The 20,070-nt window shown below is 33.8% G+C and overlaps 1 protein-coding gene across 20 annotated transcripts in view; it reads left to right on the plus strand.

The window, feature by feature from the left end:
- Nucleotides 1-20,070, plus strand: part of WDFY3 (WD repeat and FYVE domain containing 3) — a 296,268-nt gene that overhangs the window by 127,003 nt on the left and 149,195 nt on the right. For 18 of the 20 annotated variants that reach the window (XR_002943524.3, XR_008547495.2, XR_010156549.1 and 15 more), the window contains 6 exons: nucleotides 2,145-2,306; nucleotides 7,584-7,776; nucleotides 9,980-10,166; nucleotides 12,167-12,333; nucleotides 17,611-18,078; nucleotides 18,976-19,077. Coding sequence is in view for 17 of the 20 variants with exons in the window: in XM_001151618.8 (XP_001151618.1) it covers nucleotides 2,145-2,306; nucleotides 7,584-7,776; nucleotides 9,980-10,166; nucleotides 12,167-12,333; nucleotides 17,611-18,078; nucleotides 18,976-19,077 (1,279 nt within the window). In the remaining 3 variants the exon portion in view is untranslated. Of the gene's footprint in view, nucleotides 1-2,144; nucleotides 2,307-7,583; nucleotides 7,777-9,979; nucleotides 10,167-12,166; nucleotides 12,334-17,610; nucleotides 18,079-18,975; nucleotides 19,078-20,070 lie in introns of those variants that run through there. The other 2 variants (XM_063809494.1, XM_016951500.4) reach the window with 2 other exon arrangements.

The following is a 20,070-nucleotide window of genomic DNA, read 5'->3' on the forward strand; positions in this document are numbered from 1 at the left end:
TAATATAAGTAATATTAACTTTTAATACAGTTTTCTACATTTATTCATATTTTCTATAAAAACCTAATCACTTAAAAAATTACAAGTTTAGATGCCAAGTTATACTTTAAATCTATCTACAATAAATGAAAATGAAACATCATACCACTTTGCTTAGTGGCCAGCTAAACCTAGTAATAATCTATCTGGAAATAGATACATTTAAAAAGCAAATTCATTGTTATGTTTGGAGCTACCTTGTTTGAGTGCCATTTTCTGCTGGTAGCAGCGATACACAGAGATGACCAAAACATGGTCCTGACTCAATGTGTAGATGTAAGAGATGAAGCAGAAAAAGGTAGTACCATAATATTTAATAATGGGGCATATATAGTGCTATTGAAAATAGAAATGTGAGAGTTAAACATTTTGAAAGTGAGGGTAGAAGGAAAGATGAGGAGTTCAGTAAACTTTGAGACATAGCAGATGTTTAAACTGAACATTAAATGTATGGTAACATAAGTGTTAAGAAATAATCGTAGATGAATAGAACAAAAGGTTTAGAGTATTTGAGACAAGAAATGGTATGTTGGGTATGTAGAAAGGGGCCACATCTTGCCAGGGATAGTCTTGAAGCTTTCTCTTCATCACCCTGCTACTGCATTAGTTCCGGCCCCATCTCTCGTGTGGTTTGGGGGGTTAGTTTCCCAGTTACCCTTTCCTTCTGGCTCTGTATATTTAATTTATGATCTGTATTACCGCCAGCTAATTTTCTGAAATCTAGCTCTTTTACTTTTTGTTTGTAACACTTCACTGGGTCATCACTGCCAAGAAAATAAAATGTGAGACTATTTTCATAAGTCATTGAGCATACACACTTTGTAAGCCACTTAGCCAGCTGTCTGACCTAAAGCAGGGTATGTAAGTGATGAACCTCAGTTGCTTCATTTGTGAAATAAGGATCATTTTACAAATGAAGTCATGGGGTTGACTTAAGGAATAGGTGAGATGATGTATGTAAAGTGCTTATTAGCCTTATGCCTCTTATATAGTAAACAGTAATTCAAGGTTAGCCATTATTATTGTGGCTCGTCAGGAGTCAGCATTTTTGGAATCTGTGTTTCTTCAAAAATACTGTACCATATGGCCTAACCTCCTATGTATCTTCCAGGTGATCTTTCCCTTTTTATTTTAATTCCTTATCCTTTTTAATGCCATTCCTGGCAGTGTTAGTCAATCCCTTTTATATTAGCCTGTATATACTACCATTGTTAGACTGAAGTCTTAAGAGATTAAGTCATAGTTACTTAGGACTCTAATAATTCCAGTCGACTGTGGTCTTTTGAAGGACAGAGATGCTTCGTCTTTGCATGCCCAGCTCCCAGCACACAGCCTGACATTCCCTGGACACTCAATAAATGTTTTCTGAGAAAGTAAACTAACTAATCAACAGATTATACCAGTCTGTTGATCTCTAGTGCAGTTGAACTTTTTGTTCCAAACTGCACCATGGAAAATTTTGATAAATATTATATCATACTTAACAATGTTGAAATACGTACTGTAAGAAGGTCTAGAGTTTCTCCTCTGGATATCTTTGAAAATAATATAGAGATGTATTTGTGTCAGTGATGGCTTTATCACTCAAGTGTCTTTCCAGCCTCAAAAATCTACAATAAGAATAAAGATAAAAATAATAGTAAAGCAGCAATGAATATACAATTTAGTGCTTAATGTATCTTTGTATGTATTATCTTACATAACTCCCATGATAGCCATGAGAAGGGTGTATCATTCTATCTATTTTTATAAGAAAGGCAAGTGAATCTCAGGAGAATTAAGTAGTTTGCTGAAGTTCGTAGTTATTAAGTGTCTGTTTTTCTAAATTCTAAAGCTTATGCTTCCGAAACATGCTGCTTTTTAATAAATAAATATTAAATTTAATTGATAATTTACTATATAACAAAATCTCACTATTTGATTAAAGCAAAATTGTTCAGATGCATAGTTGTATATTTCTTCACTTGGAGTCATTTTTAAATTCTTACATGCATTTTAAAAAGTTACCTTTATATATAATTTTCGGGTTAACATTTGTGAATTATTTGGCTGTACCAATTATAGTTGTGTCTATCTATTCACTTATTTATTGGCTTGTTTTCCAGAAAACCGTGGACTGCATGACAACAATGTCAGTGCCTTCCACCCTGGTTAAATGTTTATATCTGTTTTTTGACCTTCCACATGTGCCTGAGGCAGTTGGAGGTGCACAGAATGAGCTACCTTTAGCAGAACGTCGAGGACTACTCCAGAAAGTTTTTGTACAGGTATGAAAGGTGCTATTGCCTACCTCCACCCTATTTAAAGGGAAGTGGGTATACTTCCTAAATAGATGTTTTACATATTCCATTTTTTAACTCATATTTCATTTTATTTATGATAGTATGACTTTATCTCATATAATTGTCACATTTTTTGAATCTGCAGAAATAATATTGAAATATTCTTTTCAGGAATATTTGAGTGAGGCATTAGCAAGTTTGTTTCTCTGAACAGATCCAGCCATTGAGATTACTTTTGATATATCGGAATGTCTCTAAAATGAACTAAGCAAGGAAAACTTGAAAATGATATAAAGATTTGGATAATATTTCTTATAATGTCTCAAAATTCTATCTAGTTGCTGTTTATATACAGGAAGTCCCCAGCCTATAAATATTTCACTTGTAAAGACAGTTTACTTTGGTGGTGGCTGCCTCCTCCTCTGCCCTGCCTGTAAGGCTCTTCTTTCCCACTGTTAGCACTGTTCTTTTAATAGCATTGTGGGTTAACAAATGTGTGATAGACCTTTATTAGCTAGCCCAGGAATATAGTCATCATGTATGATATCCTTTCTTGGCAGAAAATTGTCAAAACAAGCAAACAAACATATAGAATATAATCTGTCCATTGGTCTAATACAGTATTAAAAAAACAACATTTGACACAAAAAGACAAATACTGCGTGATTCCACTTATATAATATATCTAAAGTAGTCATACAGGTGGAACAGAAAGTAGAATACTGGTGGCTAGGAACTAAGGGAAAGAAGAAAAGGGAATTATTTTTCTATAGGAGTAGAGTTTCAGTTTTGCAAGATGAAGTTCTGTTGCACAACAGTGTACATATAGTTAACATTACTGTACCACACTCTTAAAACAGTTAAGATGGTAAATTTTACATGTTTTTTTAACCCAATCAACAGTTAAAAACAACAACATGTTTAGATCTAGTTCTCAAAAGCAAAGTCATCTAAGATGCAGATTTCGCACCTGTAAAATGAAAATGATATCTACCTAAAAGGTTTTTTGAGGCTTAAATGACATAATATGTAAAGGTACGATTTTCAGCTTAGCACATAGTAGATAGGAAGGAGAAGTAACTGTGATTACTGCCACTGCCACCATCACCACTACTGAGAGTAGGAAGAGAATAGAGAGAACAGTGGATTGGGGTAGAAAAGATAGAGCTGTATAGAGTAATGATTGCAGGCTCACCTCATGTCACTGGGCTCTTTACTGTAAGGATGACTCTGTTTGGTAGAGCTGCTAGTGATGAAAGGACAGGAGAGAGTGAGACCAAGACAGTTTTAGAAAGTAAATGAATGGGATTATCAAGTAAAATACTAAATCAGTATGTTTATTGAACACTTGATCTGTTAGACACTTTTGTGCTTGTGGTTAACATTTCTCATCTCACATCTCAATTTGCAAGATAACCCCACGACTTCAGAGCTTTTGTTTTTCCCCAAAATGATTATGTAAGCAAATGGCAGGAATAGGATTAGAACTCAGATCTATCTGATTCCTGAATTAGATTGGCTAAGAAAAGCAATGGGAATAAATGAAGGAGTAAATCGCATAGGAATTATAGCTGCTTGAAGATATTGCTGATGAATGTGGTGGGTTAATCTTTGCTGATTAGAATAGCAGCCTCATTTCAATAAACCCCTTTTAAAGAACTAATGCCTTAGGTAATAAATGGAATCTGCATTTTATACTTTTAATACCTACATAAGCATAGCAAAGTTTTTTAAAAAATTATTTCTATTTGAAAACCAGGTGCTGACTTTCGATCATGTGGGAGTCACTTTAGCATACTAAAGTCATTGAATATTAAGGCCAAAAGGGACTCAAAAGATAATTTAAATCAAACTCCTCATTTACAGTTGTGGAAACTAATATTCTGGTTTATGATCCATAGTAGGCAAGTGATAGTGATAAAAACCTAGCTCTCCCAACTCCTAGTTCACTGCTGCTTTTAGTGTATCACTTTCTTTGTTTTAGTTCCTCATCGCAGGCTAATGTTTTCATCATTGTGTCTAGGAAACCAATTGACACGAACTTATTAAATGTTTTAAAATAGATGCAATCCCTACGTTTGTATTATGTGACAGATGGTTTCCTGGGACTTTAGTATTTGGTAATGCTTCATGCAGGCATTCAGTTTTTTTGTTGTTGTTGATGTGGCCAGTTATTGCTCTGCCACACTTGGTTGGACTTTTGTAACAGAGTTCTTACAAATATAAGTGGTTAGTGTAGAGGCAGAAGAGGAATGAGAAATTTTTTTTGGAGAGAATTTTGGTCTGTCTCCCAGGCTGGAGTGTGGTGGTGCAATCTTGGCTCACTGCAACCTCTGCCTCTTGGGTTCAAGCGATTTTTGTGCCTCAGCCACCCAAGTAGCTGGGATTACAAGCTGTGCCACCATGCCTGGCTAGTTTTTTTGTGTGTTTTTAGTAGAGATGAGGTTTCACCATGTTGGCCAGGTTGGTCTCGAACTCCTGGGCTCAAGTGATCCTCCCGCCTCAGCCTCCCAAAGTGCTGGGATTACAGGCGTGAGCCACCACACCCAGCCAGGAATGAGAAATTGACTTTACAGTTTTCTGTTCTGTAAAAATGAAAGGATCGTACTAGATTATTTGTAAGAATCCTTCTGCCTATAAAGATGAACCAGTTATCTTATAAGTCAACAAATTCAAGAAATCCTTGCATCCAGTTTGAGAACAGTGATTTGATTTGTAAAAAAGTATTTTATTATTTGTGGGTTTGTTTTCTATGTACCAAATTGGAAAACTGGCATTTGTCTCGCTAATCACATAAGGCAGTGTCAGAACCAACAACAACTATAATCAGTAATACTCCCCTCTGAGAATACACTTTTTTTGTTGCATTTAACTGTCTGTATTCACATATGGTAAAAGATGATGACATATTACACATATTAATGGACATTAGGTATCCAGCAGTTTCTCCAGGCATTTGGTGGGAAGGGTACCATATTTACTGATTTTATAAATATTTTATTGTTTTTATGAATTCTTAAACCTTTTTTTCCTTTCTGATACTTGGCAGCTATGAATTAGAAAGCTTTTATATCTAAGCAAGTTTTTGCATTTGAGGGCAATAGGAAAAGGAAGGCCTAGTTTTCTCAGATAAAATGTGATATTTCAGCTACCTCTCTCTATTGAGCTTCGCTTCTCTTCTGTTCTCTTTTCTTTTCTTTTCTTTTTCTCTTTTGAGACAAGGTCTCACTCTGTCATCTAGACTGAAGTGCAGTGGCATGATCACAGCTCACTGCAGCCTCGACCTCCCGGGCTCAGGTGATCTTCTCATTTCAGCCTCCTGAGTAACTTGCCACCATGCCTAGCTAATTTTTTATAGAGATGGAGTTTTACCATGTTGCCCAGGCTGGTCTCAAACTCCTGGACTCAAGTAATTTGCCTACCTTGGGCCTCCCAAAGTGCTAGGATTACAGGCGTGAGCCACCACACCTGGCTGCTATTTTCCACTGATGCTGAAATACCAAAATTTCATGAAGTGCTCTTTTTCAAGAGAATAAAATGATGTCATGAGTTATAGTTATTTCATTCATACTATATATTTTAAAAAATATTTAGATGAGAAAATTTAGCAAAGAGAAGAAAAGTTAACTTTTCCTAACCTGAACTGGTATTAGAAGGAAGAGCCCATTGAGGGCAGAAACCATTGCTGAATTCCCAAGTGGCAGGCTCTTAATGGTGTGTGCTCTTGTGTAGTATGTATTCTGCAAATCACAGTTAAAGAATAAGTTCTCATTCCAGTACTTGAGAAGTCTTGAGTCTTCTTTGAAAGCCAGACTTTAGGTTTTTGGCAACTAGATTTAAAATACTCTGAAATGAAGATTATTTATACTCTAATATCCTCTATTACTTGTATAGAAAATTGAAACAATTTCAAAATATCTTTGCTTTTAAAGATCTATTTTTACTTCCTTTTTTTTCTAAAACTGTCCTTTTTAGAGAAGAAAATGACATTTCGCCAGTGGCAAACTAAAAATTAAAGAACTAAGTTAGAAAAATAAAATGTTGACTTGGAAAAGCAATGCTATTTTATCTTGTTTCAAGCCACAGTATGCAAAAATATTAGGGTGAAGAGAGGATAGTAAATGTTTTTTAAAAAATCAGGTGATATAAGTAGGACTAGTTTACTGTCATAACATAATCAGCCATTTATTTACTTACATACACTCTTACGGTTTTTTAACTTTCATTATTAATTTTAATTGAAAAATAATAATTGCATATATTTATAGGTCACAGTGTAATAATTTTTGTGTATACAATGTGTAATGATCGAATCAAGGGTAACTAGCATATATATATCCATCACCTCAAACATTTATTATTTCTTTGCATTGGGAACATTTAAAATTCATTCTTCTACCTATTTAAAAATATACAATACATTGTTTTTTTAATAATATTCACTTTATAGTGCTATAGAACACTAGAACTTACTCCCAACTATACTTCAGTATCCCTTAACCAGCCTTTAGCTTGCCCCACTCGCCTTCCCTTATCCACCCTTGGTAACCAAAATTCTACTCTTTACTTTCATGAGATCAGCTTTTTAAACTTCTGCATATGAATGAAAGCATTCAATATTCATCTTTCTGTGCCTGGATTATTTTCCTTAACATAATGTCCTCCAAGCTTATCCATGTTGCCTTTAATGACAAAATTTCATTCTTTTTTATGGCTGAATAGTATTAGATTGTATATATATTCCATGTTTTCTTTATCCATTCATCTGTTGGATACTTAGGTTTATTCTAAATTTTGGCTATTGGGAATAGTGCTGCAGTAAACATGGAAGTGCAGCTATCTCTTTGACATACGAATTTCATTTCCTTTGGATATATACCCCCAGTAGGGGGATTGCTAGATCATATGGTAGTTGTATTTTTACTTTTCTGAGGATCCTCCATACTGTTTTTCATAATGGCTGTACTAATTTACATTCTCACCAACAGTATATAGGAGTTCCCCTTTCCCTACTTCCTTACCAGCATCTGTTCTTTTTTATCTTTGATAATAGCCATTCTAACTGGCTTGAGGTGATACTTTATTGTGGTTTTAATTTTCATTTCCCTGATGATTAGTGATGTTGAGCATTTTTTCATATACCTGTTGGCCATTTCTATGTCTTCTTTTGAGAGCAGTCCATTCAGCTCATTTGCCCATTTTTAAATCAGATTATTTGATTTTTGCTTATACACTCTTGTTTTGTTTTGTTTTATTTTTTAGATCTTAGTGAAACTGTGCAGTTTTGTTTCCCCTGCGGAGGAGCTGGCTCAGAAAGATGATCTCCAGCTTCTATTCAGTGCAATAACCTCTTGGTGCCCTCCCTATAACCTGCCTTGGAGAAAGAGTGCTGGAGAAGTCCTCATGACCATATCTCGTCATGGTCTTAGTGTCAATGTAGTGAAGTATATTCATGGTGAATATCTCTTTATATATTTAAGTGTTCTAAATTTCTTCCACTTTTCTTCATTTAATAATAGATTTATTTTTATCTTTCAGTATTCTAAAGCTTGTTCTTTAAAATAAAAAATAAATTTGCCCAGAGAAAAGAAAATATTTTTTTTCATCTGTGGGGCATTTCAAATGTAAAACATTCTCCTCATAAGTTCTGAACAATAGATATTTCTTTTTTTTTTTTTTTAGATGGAGTCTCACTCTGTCACCCAGGCTGGAGTGCAGTGGCGCGATCTTGGCTCACTGCAACCTCCATCCTCCCAGGTTCAAGCAGTTCTCTGCCCTAGCCTCCTGAGTAGCTGGGATTACAGGTGCACACCACCATACCTGGCTGATTTTTGTATTTCTAGTAGAGACAGGGTTTCACCATCTTGGCCAGGCTGGTCTTGAACTCCTGACCTTGTGATCCACCCTCCTCAGCCTCCCAAAGTGCTGGGATTACAGGCGTCAGCCACTGCGCCTGGCCAACAATGGATATTTCTAAAAGTTAAAAAAAATTTCATTGTTGTGTAAATTCAGTCATAATGTAATGAAAGTTCTATGTCACAGCCTATTCTTCTCTCTTCTTTTACTGAATAAAAAAGAAGTTTTTTTGATATCCTGTAACCAGTCTTTCTGAAGATATTGCATAAGTTGCTAGGTAATAATCTGTCGTGCAGCATAGATGGAATTAGGTGGATTCTTTATCAGCAGTAAGAAGACACTGTTAGTTTAAAGTATATGTAATATTCAGCTATCTTTTAAAATGTCTGTATAGGAGACAATTGCCTTAGCATCTCAAGCAATCTACTTATTTGGTATATACACAGATGCTCCTCAATTTATGGTGGGGTTATGTCCCAATAAACCCATCATAATTTGAAAATAGTGTAAGTCGAAAACGCATTTAATACACTTAACCTACCGAACATCATATCTTAGCCTAGCCTACCCTGAAAGTAGCTAGAACACTTATGTTAGCCTATAGTTGGGTAAGATCATCTAACACAAAATCAACTTTATAGTAAAGTATTAAATATCTCATGTAATGTACTGAATACTGTTCTGCAAGTGGAAAACAATGCTTATATGGTTACATAAAGTACAGTTTCTATTGAATACATGTTGCTTTCACACCATCATAAAGTAGAAAAATCTTAAGTCAAATCATCAAGTTGAGAACTACCTGATATTACTGTCCTGAAACTCTTTCAAAATAATTAATACACCAATTTGTTCACTTACATTTATTAAGTGACATATGTGAAAGCTAGTACCTAATATATGAGTCAGTTATTAAATGCACATTTCCTCCCATTCCTCTGTTAAATCTTAGCTTTTGTTATGTAACAGTGAGTTTCTTTATACAAATACATACCACCAAAGATAAGAAAGTGAAAGTCTTCCTTGAAATGCTACAAATCCTCAGAGTCAGGGATAAGATATAACTGTGTTTTAAACTAGTAATATATTATACAAATAAAATTTAAAAAATTGTATTTCCTAAAGTATTTCTGTATCTCATTGGTCTATAGTCTGTCTAATTTATTTATTTATTTATTTATTTTGAGACAGTCTCGCTCTGTCACCCAGGCTGTAGTGCAGTGCAGTGGCGTGATCTTGGCTCACTGCAATCTCTGCCTCCCGGGTTCAAGTGATTCTCCTACCTCAGCCTCCCGAGTAGCTGGGACTACAGGCGCGTGCCACCACACCCAGCTAATTTTTGTATTTTTAGTAGAGACAGGGTTTCACCATGTTAGCCAGGCTATATAGTCTCTCTAACTTAAAGTTTTAACTAATTACTAGATTTTTCTTCTTAAACTTAGAAGATAGTTTTTTGCTTTTTTCATCTTGTTACTATATCAATATAAAAGATCAAAAATATCATTTGGCAGTGGCCATTTGTTTTATGATAAAACATCAAAATATGTGAAAAAATTACAGGTACATACATGTCAACTATTTTTCAACACATTTCTGTATTATCCTTTGTTTACTACCTAGAGGCAGTGCTTTCCCAATGCATATGACTCTTATATTGACTTTTAGAATGTGTTACGTTTATCTCATAGTATTTTACAGATATGTTAAAATTTAATGTTTCATTAAACAACAGTTAACAATTAAAAAATTTTTAAGCGATTGTCAGGAATAATGCATATTTATTTAATTATCTATTCTTACAGAGAAAGAGTGTTTATCTACATGTGTTCAGAATATGCAGCAATCAGATGACCTGTCTCCCCTAGAAATTGTCGAAATGTTTGCTGGGCTTTCTTGTTTCCTCAAAGATTCCAGCGATGTTTCCCAAACACTTCTGGATGATTTTCGGATATGGCAAGGATATAATTTTCTTTGTGATCTCTTGCTTAGGTAAGACTGCTCAATTTAAGAATGTATTTTAAATGTCTACTCAGTCTTTTTTATCAAAGAAAACAATGTGATTTGGGGTTATAGGAAAAGCAAATTAAGGAAACACTTATTTAATGTATACCTGGCTTTACTCCCTTCTTTTTCTGGTGCAATCACAGCTTACTGTAGCTTCGTATTCCTGGGCTCAAATGGTCCTCCCACCTCAGCCTCCCACGTAGCTAGGACTACAGGCATGTACCACCACACCCAGCTAATTTTTAAACATTTTCCACAGAGACAGGATCTCGCTGTGTTGCCCAGGCTGGTCTCAAACTCTTGGCCTCAAGCAATCCTTTGGCCTCCCAAAATTCTGAGATTACAGTCATGAGCCACCACACCTGGCCTATTCCCTTCTTTTTATTCCTGTTCTGCCAACAGAGTGGAAAAGTGAATTTAGAGTTAAATTGCCAAATGCAGGGCACAAACATGATGAAGTCAGAGGTTAGATATGAAGCATAAATCTGCTCTTTAGTAGCTGAGGGAGAAGAATTTAGATAAACTAATTAATATCTTCTTAAAGTATAAACTCTTCTTAATTATATTTTTGGTTCTTTATTTTATAGTACTTCTAGTCTTTTTATTAATGTACTTAAGAATAATTATGTAGATGGAATAAAACCTTACAACTGTGTATATGAAACAAATTAATAATTTCAAAATGTGTTACTAACCCCCTTTTCCATTTCAAATGGTTTGTGCACATACTTAGAAAGTGGCTGGTTACAGATTTTCTTAAGAAGAAGATACTCACCATTTTTCAGCAGCTATTCCTGGGCCATTAATTATTTTTAAATCGTTTGATCTATTATAAGACACCACTGTTTTGTAAACTTACTTGTCTCCCTCCCTTCCTTCCTTCCTCCCTCCCTCCCTCCCTCCCTCTGGGGTCTCATTATGTTCCCAGGCTGGAGTGCAGTGGCATAATCATAGCTCGATATAATTTTTAACTCAAGAGATCCTCCTATCTCAGTTTCCTAAGTAGCTACACCCAGCTATATTTTATTTTTTTTTTTGTAGAGCCTATGTTGCCCAGGCTGGTGCCAAACTCTAGCCTCAAGCAGTCCTCCTGCCTTAGCCTCCCAAAGCACCAGGATTTTAGGTGTGAGCCACCATGCCTGGCCAGAACTTGTTATTTCTAACACCAATTTAACCTAGTTGCTGCTAGTTGATATTAGATAACCCCTAAGAATATCATTTTGCATATATATGCAAATTTATAAATACATATGAAAATTGATGAAATAACCACTTCACATTACTAGAGGGGTATTAATTGATTCATCCTTTGAGAACGTAGGTTGGCAAGATATTAAGAGCCTTAAAAATGTTGGTAATCTGATACAATAATTTCATTTATGTTTATTGATCCTAAAGATATAATCCAAAATGTAGACAAGATTTTATTTATTAGTACTTTTGCATTCTGCCAGCTGTTGGAACTCTCACTCCCCAAATGTGTGGTTGGCTCTGCATGGCCCCTGAAAGCTTACCTGTGAAAGCTTACACTAATGTGTGGAAGTACACATACAGCACTAGTAAAGGAAAAAAATAGGTTACAACATACTGTATATAGTATGAGAATAAATATTGTAAAAACTAAACTTTTCATATTAAAAAGATAATAAGAATGTTAAATGTGTTTGTGAGGCTAATCATACTTTTTCTTCTTTCCTACTTTTTGTCATTCTCCAAGTTTATTTTAATGAGAATAATTACTTCTTTTAAGGGGAAATACCCAATAAATCTTTTTTTTTTTTAAAGGGTATTTGTTGCAACCCATTTTGTGTTCTCAGGAAAGCCGTGGTTAAAAGATAATTCCCTAATGACCCCAGTGTTCTTTCAGTACTTCCCAGAGTACTTTATACATTTATTTACTGCATATAAAATTGAAAAATATTTTGTGTTAAATCTGAGAACACAACCAAAGAGAAAAAAATACTTTCTAAATCATACTTTTCTAGATTGGAACAAGCAAAAGAGGCAGAATCCAAAGATGCCTTGAAAGATCTGGTTAATCTGATAACCTCCCTAACAACATATGGTGTCAGTGAACTAAAACCAGCTGGTATTACCACAGGGGCACCCTTTTTATTGCCTGGATTTGCAGTACCTCAGCCTGCAGGCAAAGGTGAGTCTTGTTTTTTCCCTTCTGTGCTACTGAGAGAAATAGAGAAAGAATGAATTTGTCTTATTTTGGTATATTACTTTTTGTTTCTGTTATATATATAAAAGTAATATAGTTTCCCTTAAAGCTTGTTTTTTTTTTTAATGGTTTAAGTCTGTTTAAGTATTTCTTAAGTAATAACCTTTAATCTAGCAGATCAAATACTTGAAAATAATATTATAAAAATATAAAATCAAACAAGGAGATTTATATTACAGTATTTTTTAACATTCAAACAATTTAATCAAAACATGCTTCTTTTGAATGTTGGCACTTCGTGCATTTCTACTTTACGTGGATAGAACTCAATTTTCAGCCTAATCTCTGTACCTATTAAGACATACAATCATCCCTCAGTATCTGTGGGGGATTGGTTCCAGGACCCCCTGCCGATACCAAAATCCACAGATACTCAAGTCCCTGATATAAAATGGTATAGTATTTGCATATAACCTACACATGTCTTCCCATATACTTTAAATAAATAATCTCTAGATTACTTAAAATACCAAATACAATGTAAATGCTATGTACTTATTTTGCTGTATTGTTTAGGAAATAATGACAAGGAAAAAAGTCTGTACATATTCAGTACCGATGCAACCACACCTTTTTTTTTCTTTAATACTTTCCATCTGTGATTGATTGAATCCACAGATGCAGAACCCATGGATACAGCGGCTGACTATGGACAGCATGAAGTATAACTGCTTGTATTTTATTTAAAACTAAGCAAAATCTATGTACAGAGGTTACATTATTTCATTTGGGTCAGAGGATAAATTTTTATAGTCTAGATTTCCAAACATTTGGATCCTAATAATATTTAATTACATACTTATGCAAGTTAGTTTTATTATGTATTTTATTTTTCAAAAAATGCACAGTAATCATTTCAAAGTAACCTGAGCCTGGAGGCCTCTAATAGTTTTTATTCACATGACTGTCACTTACTAAGTATTCAATAGGATCATGATATTTCCATTTAAAATTTAACCAGCCAATAAATACAAACATGTCTGGTTATTTAAATTTATAATACATATGTTATGTATTAAATTTGTAATACATATTTAAATTTATAATACATATGTTATGAGTTAGAAATTAACAGTCTATAAATCAGTGAAAATAGATGGCGTCATCAGTGTAATATGATGTGCCCTCAGTACATAAGTTGTTTAGAACCTTTTAAATGAGTCTCTGGAGTAAAAAGGGAGAAATCCATGTTTCCCTAGGTGATTTAAGGTTTCATTTTATTTACTATCAAGAAAAAAATAGTGTGGCAATTCACACCTGTAATCCCAGCTACACAGGAGGATCTTTTGAGCCCGGGAGTTCAAAGCTGCAGTGAGCTGTCATCACGCCACTGCACTCCAGCCTGGGTGACAGAGCAAGACCCCTTTTCTCTTAAAAGCAAAAAAAAAAAGAAAATAGAGACTTCTCAGAAAATTTCTAATTTATAGATTCCAGCTTGGTCATTCTACAGTTAAATCTTCCTATGAATTAATATAAAAATATCGCAGCAATGTACTTCCTATTTTATACTTTATTGTTGTTTCATTTGGTTTATCAATGTGATGTTGATATTGGCATAATAGCTAATCACAACAATTTAATTTTGTAATAATGCAGCAAAATTAATCTTGTGCATATATCATTGCCTGGTTTTGTCTCATTCATAACAGGGAGAATAATTATATAACCTAGCACCTCCCAGGGTTATGGTGAGAATCCAGTGACATAATGTCTATGAAAGTAAGGCTATCTAGAAAGGATGATGCCCTAAGAGTCAGAATTTATGTAATCATAAGTGACCTAACTTTTCTAAACATCAGTTTCTTCTTCAGAAAAATTGGCATAATATTCTATAAAGTGAATGGGTGAAGCTACATCATTTTGAGTTTCCTGTATAACTCAAAATTTTCTGTTTCTCATGGCCTACTTTTAGCATTATTGCAAGGATCATAGGAAATAGCTGTATTCCATTAGAGAAAGAATGTGGAATAGGTTGTCTTTTATATTTTCTAGCAGTATTGAGGTGTAAATTGTGTACATTAAATCTACTCAATTGAGTGTTGAATTTGATGAGTTTTGACAAGTGGATATGGTTGTGTAATCACCACCGTAATCATGATGTGGAATATTTTCACCGTCTAGAAAGTTTCCTTGTTCTCCTTGCAGTCAGTCCTCCCCACCTTAACCCTTGCCCTGGCAACCACTAGTCTGTTTTAGTTTTGCCCTTTCTAGAACTTAATACACTGTAATCATACAGTATATAGTTTTTTTGTATCTGGATTCTATCTAATCACTCCCCTCTTAACCGGGGGAAATGTGTTCCAAGGTCCCCAATGGATACCTGAAACCACAGATAGTACCAAACCCCTATATATTCTATGTTTTTCTTCCACATCATACATATGATAAAGTTGAATTTATAAATTTGTCACAGTAAGAGATTAACAACAATAATAGTAAAATATAACAATTATAGCAATACACAATAATAAAAGTTATGTAAATGTGTGCTCTCTCTTAAGAGCATGAGCACTCTCTCTCAGAATATCTTATTGTATGTAATGTTTTCAGACTGTAATTAACCATGGGTAACTGAAACCACAGAAAATAAAACCATGAAAATGGGGGGAATATTGTAATACTTTGGAGAATCACCTATGTTATTGCATGTATCAGAAGTTTGTTCCTTTTTAATGCTGGGTATTATTTCATTGTTTGGATAGTCCACAATTTGTGTATCTCTTCACCAGTTGATGGACATTTATTTGACTATCAGGAATAAAGCTACAGTGGACATTTATATAAAACAAATCTTTCTGTGGACATACGTTTTCATTTCTTTTAGCTAAATACAGAGTAGTTAAAGTGCTAGATCATATGGTAAATGTATGTTTAACTTTATAAGAAACTGCCAGAGTATCTTCTAAAGTGGCTGTCCAATTTTTGCATTCACATCAGTAATGTCAGTTCCAGTTGCTTGACGCTGTCAGTAACACTTGGTATTGTTAGTCCTTTTAATTTTAGACATTCTACTAAGTATGTAATAATGTCTAATTGTTATTTTAATTTTCATTTTTCTAATTGACTAATGAAGTTTTGCATTTTTTATGTGCTTTGTCACCATCTGTTTCTCTACCTTGGTTCAGATCTCTGAGCCCATTGTTTGATAGGGTTGTTTTACTGGAGTTATAAGAGTTCTTTAGATATTCTGTATAAGTTCTTTATCCCTTAATATGTATTTTGGAAGTGTGTTCTCTTAGTTTTGACTTGCTGGTTTTTTTTTAATGCATCTTTTGAGAAATGGAAGTTTTAAATTTTGATGAAGTCCAGTTTTTCATTTTAATAATATTTTGTGATTGTTTTTCTCCTATTGAAGAAATCTTTACTTCAGATTCACAAAGATCTCTAATGTTTTCTTCTAATTTTTTCTTTATCCAGTGTTTCATATTTTAACTTTTAAATTAAGGTCTATGGTACATTTTAAGTTATTATCATAGAGGGTAGAAAGTAAGGATTTCTTTTTTAATATGGGTATCTGAATGTGTCAAGACCCTTTGTTGAAAATATCATATATGACTACATATATCTGAGACACTTTCTGAATTTTGTTTGATTGATCCATGTACCTGTCCTTAAGCCAATACCACACTGTCTTGATTGCTGTAGCTTTATAATAAGCCTTAAAATCAGGTCACTTAAGTTGTCCAGTTTTGTTCTTTCTTCTCAGAATCATATTGGCTCTTCTAAGTCTTTTGATTTTCCATATAAATTAATAATCATGTGAACTATTTTTTTGAAAAGCTGCTGAGATGTTGATTATTCTTTTCCAGACATCTTTACTTTTTATATTATGTAGGTAACCAAAAAACAAACTTAGATAGACTGATAGACACAGGAAACAAAGATAAATTTTTGGTATTTGCCATACATGTAATAAACAAGAAATTAGAAAATTGAAATCATATATAGGCTGGAGATTTTAAAAATTTCCTGTGTTTTTAAGAAATGTCGAAGTCAAGATTTCTGAGCATTCTTTTTTGTTTGTTTGTTTGTTTATTTTACAGACAGGATTGCTTTCTGTCACCTAGGCTGAAGTGCAGTGGTGTGATCATAGCCCACTGCAACCTCAAACTCCTGGGCTCAAGCAATCCTCCTGCCTCAGCCTCCTGCCTCAGCCTCCTGAGTAGCTAGAACTACAGGCACATGCCACCATCCCCAGCTAAATTTTTTTTTTTAATCTCTTGTAGAAATGGAAGTGGTCTTGCTATGTTACCCAGGCTAGTCTAGAACTCCTGGCCTCAGGCAGTCTTCCCAAAGTGCTAGGACTACCGGTGTGAGCTACTGCCCCCAGCCCTGAGTGTTCTTTCTGCTCCATTTACTAATTTTGGTAGTTCTCTGGTTTATACTCTTTCTAAAATCCAGCTTATTCTGTCAGACACTATGTTAATTTTTTGGTCATACTTGGAAATGCCATATACTCCTAATAGGTATTGTTCTGGGGACTCCTTTTACAGGCAAGCTGCTTATTTTCATGTACTTCAAATAGAACTTTCTGTCTTAATTTCTTTATAATTATTGTCACTAATTTGCCTCACCAGAGCCATGTATAAAGTTTTTTTTTCCCCATTTGGTATGTTTGAATAGCTGACCATAAATTACTTTAACAAATGTCTATATGAAGAAAATTGTACTGTTAGCTAGAAAACAAAAGAAACTTCCAGCTTAAAATTTATAAAAATCACAGTGTTGTAATTATAAAGGAAAACTGGAATTTAGAAAAATTTTCCTCTCCTGTTTTCCTGCTTCATTATTGCTGCTCTCAGGCCTGTAACTTCTTCAGCCTCAAAGTCTTTTTAAATTGAGAGACAGCTGTCCTTATAGTCAAAATCAATCTCATAGATAATAAAACTACCACTCTAAACTCTGAAGCATGGATGTTTATAATAATATGCTTTTATTCCCTCTAAAACAGTCTAACTTTTCAACATACACTATTTTTGAATTGAAATATTCATAATAATGCATTAAAGTTTTAATCATTGTTATTTTTAATTAAATGATTTGAACCTGATGAAGAAAAATAAGACCTTTTGTGAAAACAGGGTTATGTTCTTAGTAAATAATTGATAAATATTATAATTCATGATGTGTTTAAACAGACTAGTTTGCCATCATTAAAATATCACATAGTACCTACTTTTATGTTTTTCTTTTCTGTTCTAGGTCACAGTGTGAGAAACGTCCAGGCCTTTGCAGTTCTTCAGAATGCGTTTTTAAAGGCAAAAACCAGCTTCCTTGCCCAAATCATCCTTGATGCTATCACAAATATTTACATGGCTGACAATGCCAATTACTTCATCCTAGAGTCACAGCACACATTGTCACAGTTTGCAGAGAAGATTTCTAAACTCCCAGAAGTACAAAACAAATACTTTGAGATGCTGGAGTTTGTTGTTTTTAGCTTAAATTATATACCTTGTAAAGAACTTATTAGTGTCAGTATCCTCTTAAAATCTAGCTCTTCTTATCACTGTAGCATTATTGCAATGAAAACACTTCTTAAGTTTACAAGACATGACTACATATTTAAAGACGTGTTCAGGGAGGTTGGCCTTTTGGAGGTCATGGTAAACCTTTTGCATAAATATGCTGCCCTGTTGAAGGATCCAACTCAGGCACTAAATGAACAAGGTAAAGTATTGTCTGTAATTTTATTTTTATTTGAAAAGGGGTTCAAAACAGAGAATTTTTTGTTCTTGTTCCCATTCTTTGGTTATTGATTTCAATGACTTCCTAATGTGCATTATTGTGACATATTAGTGAACTGTATTTTCCAAAATTTACAGGTTCATTCAACCTCTGTTAGGTAATTGAGGAGGAGGAAGCTAGAATTATGTGAGTGTATTGGAGAGAGTTTAAAGGAAGGTAAAAACTGAGGGAAAACGTGTATGATCCACATGACTAGTATCTACTGCCTTGTGCTTCTAAGAGCGAGCTTTAAAAGCTTCTGAAAATAATCAGATTTGTTATTAATTACAACTAATAAATATAGTTAAATGTATAGTTATTTCAATGTGTTTTTATTGTACAGAGCAAATACGTATATTTAATGATGTTATATACACAATGTATTATCATTGGGTACCTCTCTGATAAATCTGATAAAAGTACAGTAGTATCTGGCAATTAATAAGTATTAAATGTGAATTAATACAGGTTGAATAGGTAGCTTTATTCATGAACTTTTCTCTCTTTTTGGTGTATCAAAATCTAGCGTTCTCCTGTTGACATCCTTTATTAGGAAAACCCTCTGTAAAGAGGATATATTTAACCTTTGCATTTTCATTTTTAATATTTATTGGATAATGGCCACTTGCAAGCATACCGAAATAAAATCTGTTAATATTGATTTTGAGCCTACTTTTGCCAAATGTTGGATGCATGCATCGTTTTAAAGATTATATTATATCTGTCCTATTAGGGGTAAAACTGAATACTGAAGAAATAAAGAAATTATTACACTAAAACGGAATCAAGAAAAAATAAGCTTATCACTTTTGTAATTTGGACCTTTGAACCTTTTTTTAGGGGACTCAAGAAATAATAGTTCAGTTGAAGACCAAAAACACCTGGCTTTATTGGTTATGGAGACCTTGACAGTGCTTCTTCAAGGATCAAACACAAATGCAGGTAATTTAAAAAGCCGCAAGCAAATACTTTGGGAGATTACCACTGATTACATCTTCTGTGGTTATTCTTGCTTCTGAAATCTTCCTGTCACTTAAGAGAAAAAACTATTGATTCAGTGATGGTACCCGTCATGTCCCTAAAAATGCAGTGCTTTTGACCATCAGGAGCACCTTGATGACAAAACATATAAGATTGTTACTATTTCAAAATGATGTTTAAATTGCTTTTTATAGTGTCTTGTGTTGAAAGTATTCTTCTAATTTTTTATTGATACACTCCTACTCAAATAAGTTGCTATTTAAATTCTTTCTAAAATATTTTCTTTACACAGTGATTTAAAGAATATTTTTAGTACTACAAGTTGGAGTATTATAATGTTACAACCTTCAGGAAATACTGAACAATGATTCTCTAATAAAACGTAATCTCTCCAAGGTTAATTAACTTTACTAAATATTTTGTTTAATTTTGGTCTCAATTTCTCTTTTATCCTTTTCTACCTGTCATTAACAGATAACCTAACTATATTTATAAAATATCACTCTTGCTTTTTAAAAAAGATTACTTGAGATTTTAATTAACATCAAACAACTCTCAGGTAATAAGTTCAGTACAACTTGAGAGGAATAATGAGTTCAGATTAGTAGGCTGGGCTCAAATCATAGGGAGCTTTTTAGGCCATGGTAAGGAGCTTGAAATATATTTTAAGTGTTATGGAAAGCCATGGATGAATGAACCCCATGCCCAAATGCATGACTGTTTGCCTGAATGCAGGGAAACTCAGCATTCATCATATTTAAAATATATTGTGTATCCCAGGTACCATGCTAGCTAGGTGTTAGATTATTCTAACACCTAGATGCTAAGGTAAGATCATTCTTGCTCCCTGGGAATTAGAATCTAGTCAAGAAAAATGTAGACACATAATTATAGAAGTAATTAGTCTGATACAAATTTGGCAAATGCTAAGATAGACTTGAATGAATTTAACAG

This window comes from Pan troglodytes, chromosome 3, assembly GCF_028858775.2.
Source record: "Pan troglodytes isolate AG18354 chromosome 3, NHGRI_mPanTro3-v2.0_pri, whole genome shotgun sequence".
Lineage (NCBI taxonomy): Eukaryota > Metazoa > Chordata > Mammalia > Primates > Hominidae > Pan > Pan troglodytes.